Below are 7,172 nucleotides of genomic sequence, written 5' to 3' on the forward strand. Positions count from 1 at the left end.
GATGCTTCTCCTCTTTCATTTTGGGCTCATTCACACTGCTGCTGGGTCAGCACCCAAACTCCCCAGGGTTGTCTGGAATATTCCCAGGCATTCCTACTAGCCTGCCTGCCTTTAGCCATCCCTGGCTGCAAGCCCCTCTTGGTTCATTCAGCCATTCTTCACTCCCACAGCATCGGATATCCACACAAGCTGTTGAACATGCTGTCCACGGCTTGGTTTGTCTGCTTCTCTCATTAGGTGGTGACTCCTAATGAGGCAAGAGCTGGACCTAATTAATTTTCACCCGTGTGGATGGAACACACATGAGCAAATGGATAGGACATGTTCCCGAGCAAGCTCACCTGGCGAACAGTTGACTGGAGCATTGCGTCAGGGTTGCTGTGGGATCTCAAAAGATCCCTCATATTTGGGGTGATGCAATAAGCAGGGATCAAGCCTACAGATAGAAGATGGGCTGTTACTTTTCAGTGTGGCAGTTCTAGGGTTTAACGGGCCATGCCGTTGGCAGTTACAGATTTGTGATGTGGGAGCTTCGGCTCCCTAGACAAACAATTCAGAGTTGTCTGGACACTTGATGGATGTCAGGCTGTGAGAGCAGCTATACATTTTCAGCAGTGAGAGGAGCACCTGCCACTCACTGGGGTACAGGAGAGCAAAATCTGGGGAACAGGAGTGTTATTTTGGGGTCCAAAGGAGGAGAAGGTTTTGGGCAACGATGAATGGGTCACCAAGGTGAGGGCAGAGGGTTACCCTCTGGGTTTACAGTTCTGAGGCCCCTGCTGATGCTAGCAGCGCCGAGTTCAGCACAGAGGTGCCAAGATGTGATGTGACCCGGGATTAAAGGGCAGACGAGCCTTCCAAGAGGCTCAGATGTAGAGAGTTGAGTCAGGTAAATCAAGTCAAAATGAGGTGGCTCTAAACTTCCTTCCAAGTCAGAGCTAGACAACTGGATATTGTAGGAAAGTATTAAAAGCCACAAAACTGACCCACAATCTTATCGCGATAACCCGAAAGTGCTGCTGGTCCGCGCGGCCTTTTCTGTGAATTTTAGCTTGGAGACTCAGTGCGTGAGGCAGCTTTGCCTTTGCGTTGCAGGGTTTGGCTCCAGCATCTGCCCCAAATTAATTGATACGGTTGATTTGGCTGATGTAATTGGCGAGACCCTGTCTCCTCACTGCTCCCCGGGTATTTCTCCATATGGAGTTATTTAATTAGACAGAAATAAAACTCCTCATTCATTCATTCAGCAGAGATTTATTACTTGTCCATGGTGCAGACCGTGCTTGCTGCTGGGGCGGGGCAGGCCTGTGACAGACACACGGCTCTTCAGGCCGGAGTGGCCCCATTTACAGAGGGCTTCCCTGCCACCTGCATGGGTACAGGTACTGGGCCCGTTTTTCTTTTCTTTTCTTTTTTCTTTTTTTGGACATGAGCGCACTTCCAGTATGCATTTGTAGAAATTCTCACTTGGTGATATTTGTCCTTACCATTAAAAGTACTCTAGAAACGAGTCCCTTCATGGCTGCCTTTTAATTTTCTTTTAATTCCCCCACAGTCACAACAATACCAAGTCAGCTTTAAAACTAAGCTCCCTCCCTATTTTACACCTTTCCAACAAACAAATAAACAAACAAACAAAACAAAAACCCCAAGCGAAACTGACTCCCAAGAATTTATTGGGTCTCTAATCTGAACTTCTAAAATCCACTTCAGCACCTGCTCTCAGTGCTTTCCAGAAGGTTCCCACTAATTTCAACAGGACAATAGTGTGTGGAATGGTCTTTTCCCCAGACAGGATGGTTTGTTTATTTGCCGAGTTGCCTGAACAAAGGAAAAGACTGAAGACCTACAAGACTGCAAAGGTTCCAGAGCAGTCCTGTGGCGGGCTCTGGTGAAGCTGCCGGTCGGGAGTACGAGGACAGGAAGGCCTCTGTTGAGGTGCATCCCCAGAGGGTGTGCCCCGTGCAGTGTCCCCGTGCAGTGTCCCCGTGGAATGCCCCCGTGCAGTGTGCGTGCGGCGCCCCCCCCACCCCCCCTCGTGCAGCAGTGCCCGTACAGTGCCTGTCCAGTGTTCGTGCATCGCCCCGTGCAGCCCCCGTGCAGCCCCCGTGCAGTGCCCATACAGTGCCCTGTGCAGTGTCCATGCAATGCCCCCATGCAGCGTCCCGTGCAGTGCCCCTGTGCAGCGTCCCGTGCAGCCCCCGCGCAGTACCTCCGTGCAGTGCCCGTGCAGTGTCGGCTTGTATGCCAGGGAGGGCGCCTGTGGCTTATGGATCCATTTTGTTACCAGGCAGAAAACGAACTCACTTTGGCAGAGCAGGGTGGGACAGGGGAGGAGGCCACGAAGCCTGGGTAGAAGATGCCCACGGCGGAGAGACACAGAGGCTCAAATAGTGTAACGCCACATGTTGCTGATGACAGTAAGTGGCCACTTGATCTGTGTTCCTGGAACCCTGTTTCAGGGCTCAGTGAAATCGAGAATTCACAATTATTTGATTAATTTGATGAATGTTCCAAATTAGGAACTCCAGGTCAGGGTTTGTCTCCGACCTAAATTATACAGTGCAGTTGTCTACAGTGATCAAATTAACCAGCTGATTGCCAAATCCCCCTTTCTCTCCATCCCCTGTGGACGCAGCTTAAAGAACTAATAGCTCACTGGACTCTGCCCCAGTCTATTTTGGGATAATTGATGCCTTTGTGCTCCCATTCCTGCAGCTTGGTATCAAACACTGCTGCTTTGTGCAGAACATGTCAGTTGGCGATTTATTACCTCAAAATGCACTCTTTCTCCTGTGAAAGCTTATCAATCAGAACTTCGGAGGCAATTTTCCAGACTCCCCCAGGAAAATCCCATTTTATTGCTATGGAAAATATTTGATTCTTTACGTTTTTCTTCATAAAATGAGTCCATTTGCGGTTTGGGATGCACACGATTTTCTTTCATTTCTCCAGCCATTACTTTAAAGCATGTCTATGTTCCTAAGTGAAAAGGATCAATGATCTTAACTTCATCAAGAATAAGGGAAAGAAATCCAGTGAAATGCTGGTGAGGAAGCATTTCATTCTTTACCATAGAGCTACCTCCTTCCTAGGTCAGTCATCGCTGTAATTGAGACTCTGTGATGAGTTGGGGGTAGTTACTGAAGTTAACTCAGGTCTGCAGTTCTGCGAACTGGCCTAGATTCTGCTTTGAGTTTCTTTTCTCTGTTCTTTTGTGTCTCTGTGTGTCTATGTACAGGTGCATGCAGGTGTATGTGCACACACACGTGTGTCTGTCTGTCTGTCTGTGTGCCTGCACACACATAGAGGCCAGAGGTCAACTTTGGCTCTTCTTACTTTTTTTTTGAAGATAGTGCTCTCACTAGCCTGGGCTCACTAACTGATTAAGCTGAGTAGCCTGTGCACCCCAGAGATCCTGTCTCTGTCTCAAAGTGCTGGCTTACAAGTGTGAACCACTCTGCAGCGTCCTTGTCCTGGGTGCTGGAGACCGAACTCACGTCTTCACACTTTGTGAGCCAGCACGTTACGGACTGCACTGTCTCCTGGACCCTACCATTCAGCTGCCTGTAACAAGCAAGCTGGTTGACTCCTCAGTCCTCACTCTACAAGGCTCCGATGGCTCAAGATTTCTCTCTTAAAGAACTTCCTGCTTTGGTTTGCTGACAGACCACTCTAGCCAGAATGCTGCTTCCCTTGGAGCATGGCTCACTCACAAGTGCATACTGATAGTTGACCACTTCTGTCCAAATGGCTTTGGCATGGGAGATTTGTCACACGTTTGTACGACTAAGTTTTCAAAATGGCAGCACATGTCCCTGTGCTCTTGGGTTTTAATTTGGTCCCTTGTCCAAGTCTCAGGACTGGCCAGGATAACAAACTGGAGTTGGCCTGGGTGCTTCCACAGCACCAGGAATGGGTGTGTGTGTGCAGGACCCAGGGCAGTTGTGGACACTGGGCTACCTGGCTTTGATCCCACTCCAAACAGAGGAAAGTTTAAGCTTCAGGGCAGAGGAACCCAGAGCCCAGGCTTTGTGGCTTTATTTGCTTTGTCTTGTGATGTCTCACCATGTGCTTCAGGCTGCCTCCAACTCAAGATGCTCCTGCCTCAGCCTTGAGCTCACGCACAGGTTTTAGTTTGCCTGTTGGTTTACTTTTCACTTTCCTGTTTTATTTATTTTCAAAAAGAATAACCTGGAATCTTAAGTTTTTGAATATTGCTCTCCGATGCTCATCTGTGGCCCGAGTGTCAGCTGTACTCAGTCTGCAGTTTCCTGTGCCCCAGATCTCAGGAACAGATGAAGGGCCAAGCCTCTGTGAGAGGAGAAGGATATTACAGTCAACTGGAGGGAGAGACACAGAGACCTGAAAATGAGATGATCCTGTGGGTTATGAATGACTGAAGGGGAAAGCGTCAGGAGTTGGGAAAGGAGAGAAATAGAGGTGAGTGCCTGACCCCTGAGTGAGGGTCACCCTGTGCCTGTCAGGGTCTGTGCAGGGAGAAAGTGACCCAGGTGTTCGTAATAACTCTGCTCGCATTCTGAAACCACTGTCAGGAAGAGTTGAAGTGTTCTTGACTAAATGTGACACTTAGCGTTAAACTTGACACAGTCTAGAATTACCTGGGGAGAGAGTCTCCATTAGAGGTTATCAAGATTAGGTTGGCTGGTGGGCATGTCTGTGGGGGACTGTCTTGATTATGTTAATAGGCAGGAAGACCTTTCTGTGAATATACTCTTCCCTGCCCTGAGCAGGGGATCCTAGGATGTGTAAGAGCTGAGCGTAAGTGTGCGTGGTTCCCTTACTTGCTCTCTGCTCTTACCTGTGGATGTGATAAGACAGATTCTCTGAAGCTCCTGCTGCCGTGGCTTCCTCCCATGATAGACCACATCTTGAACTGTAAGCCAAACAAGCCCCTTCTCCCTTAAGGAGATTTTCCCAGAGGATTTTATCACAGCGATGGAATTAGGAGCGCAGCTGATCACTCTTGCTATGCTGGGTTTTGCAGTATATTTTGATGTGTTTTGAATGGCTCCTCTTTTCTTCTCCCTCTTTGCTCTTATCTTTCAAAACAGCTGTAAATAAATTCTTCCACGTGCTGCAGCCCAAATACTTCAAATAACAAACAGGAGGAGTGTACAAAGGGAGTTCACGGACCGTTTGTTACTTCTGTAGACCATCATGCCAGGTCCCAAGGAGAAGGTCTGTCACCCAGTCAAAGGGCCGTCTCTCATGAAGAAGTTCACTATTTCTGCTCATAGTATCAAGCAGAATATTTGCTTGGCCTGACATGTTTTAGATCCATTCATGTATTGCTTGAAGTTCTGAAATTCAGGTGTCAGTAGCAATGTCAGAGACTGAATTTATCTCTGGTTGGAGTCACTCAGAATTCTCAGACATGGTTTCTTTCCAACACCAGCCTAGACTTTGATGAGCAGGTCCCAGTTGGTGAGCAGCTGACTACAAACAGCATCCTCTAACGTTGTGAGGAAAGAGCATTGTTTATTTGCTCTCCCAGCTTGAACGTGTTTCACAGAGCAGAGTGTTTCCATAGCTAGAAAATGTAAACATTATCGATGTGCTTTCCACACGTATTGTTACTTCTCTGTTGCTGTGTTAAAACACCATGACTCAAAGCAACCTGTAGAAGGAAGTGCTTATTTTGACTGGGTAGGCACAGCAGCAGGAGGCAGGAGTGAGAAGCTGGCTGGCAACATGTTCAGCCATACACCAGAAGCAGACAGCAAGATCAGGGGACAGGCAGAGGCTATACACCCTCAAATCCCACCCCCAGTGACACTTCCTCCAGCAAGTCCCCCCAAACAGCGCCACCATCTGGGGAGAAATGTTCAAACACCCGAGCCTATGGGGGACATTTCTCATTTGAACCTTTACACCTCAGCTCTTCATAAATTTTTTTGTAGTCACTTTTATGAAGTCGTGGTATCTCTAGGTATTGAAAGCAGAGAATAAAAAATTCAACTTTTGAACAGAACCATAAAGAATTAAATATAATGAATTTCTCAAATCAAAGGAGTTTTTCTGTTTCTGTCTGTGTGCCTGCCAAGTCTTTGTTTAAAAAGTTCTTAGAGGAAGAAGACACTCTGACCAGCCCTGTGTGAGTTCATGAAGGGAATTCCCATCACCTGTTAATGTCTATGTGTCGTTAATGATGACTTGTAATCACAGAACACATTTCTCTGATGGCTCCAGGCATTTGTCTGAGACAGGTAACTTTCTGCCTCCCAGAAAGATCCTTATTAGAAAGGAGATCAACCTGCCTTTTCCTAATTGCTCCAAGGTTTCCCTCCATATGTGCATGATTGTGAAAACAAGATACATATCTTCAAGGTCTCCAACCTTCACACACTCTGATAACCCTTTCATTGTAATTGGCACCATAGGACCCTTTGGTATCCATTGAGCTAATTGTTAACTGTTCGTTTAGCCAGATCTGAAGATGGAGCGGACGGGAAGAGCCTCCAGTTGCATTTTCTGTTGAGTCCCTTTGCCTGTGTACTACGGAAGTACGCTCTTTCACTGATGGCTGGGAGTGACAGTGGGAACAGCCGTGGCACACAGAGAGCACACGGCGTGAGGAGCGGAGGTGGTAGCCCCTTTTCTGAGCCAGGCTCTGGCACACTTGTACAGGTGGTCTTTCTTCCCCGTGACTCCCTTTGCTATCTCGTCAGTGGGTGTTTGTTATCGAGCAATGCTAATGTGACATTAGGGATTGGCTCTGAGGTGGAGCTGGAGACTCTGTGAGCCCCATGTACAGTGTGAGCACTCTGCTTATGGCTGGCCCTCTGCTTTTCCTGGCCCATGGGTCATTCCCATTTACAATGGGATCTGAAGTCGTAGAAAGCTTGTTTACCTGAGAAACACCTAAGGCACTTAGTGTGACAGTCTATGGCCATTGGCTGTATTTTTTTTTCCTCTCTCTTTCTCACATTCTCCTAGATCAGTGGTTTTCAACCTGCAGGTCGTGACTCCTTTGGGGGTTGCATATCAGATATCCTGCATACCAGATATTTTATATTACGATTCACAACGGTAGTGCAATTACATCATGAAGTAACAATGAAATAATTTTATGGTTGGAGGTTACCATAACATGTGGAACCATATTAAAGCATCATAGCATTAGTAAGGTTGAGAACCACTGCCCTAGA

At 47.5% G+C, this 7,172-nt stretch overlaps 1 protein-coding gene across 1 annotated transcript; it reads left to right on the forward strand.

The window, feature by feature from the left end:
* Positions 1-715: 715 nt before the first annotated feature.
* LOC114695375 (uncharacterized protein GAS8-AS1-like) lies at positions 716-2,356 on the forward strand. Its single transcript, XM_028872696.2, has 2 exons — positions 716-732; positions 1,969-2,356. The coding sequence occupies exons 1-2, from the start codon at positions 716-718 to the stop codon at positions 2,354-2,356; spliced, it is 405 nt and encodes a 134-aa protein (XP_028728529.2).
* The last annotated feature ends 4,816 nt before the right edge of the window (positions 2,357-7,172 follow it).

The sequence above is a fragment of the Peromyscus leucopus genome, chromosome 6 (assembly GCF_004664715.2).
Source record: "Peromyscus leucopus breed LL Stock chromosome 6, UCI_PerLeu_2.1, whole genome shotgun sequence".
Taxonomy (NCBI): Eukaryota; Metazoa; Chordata; class Mammalia; order Rodentia; family Cricetidae; genus Peromyscus; species Peromyscus leucopus.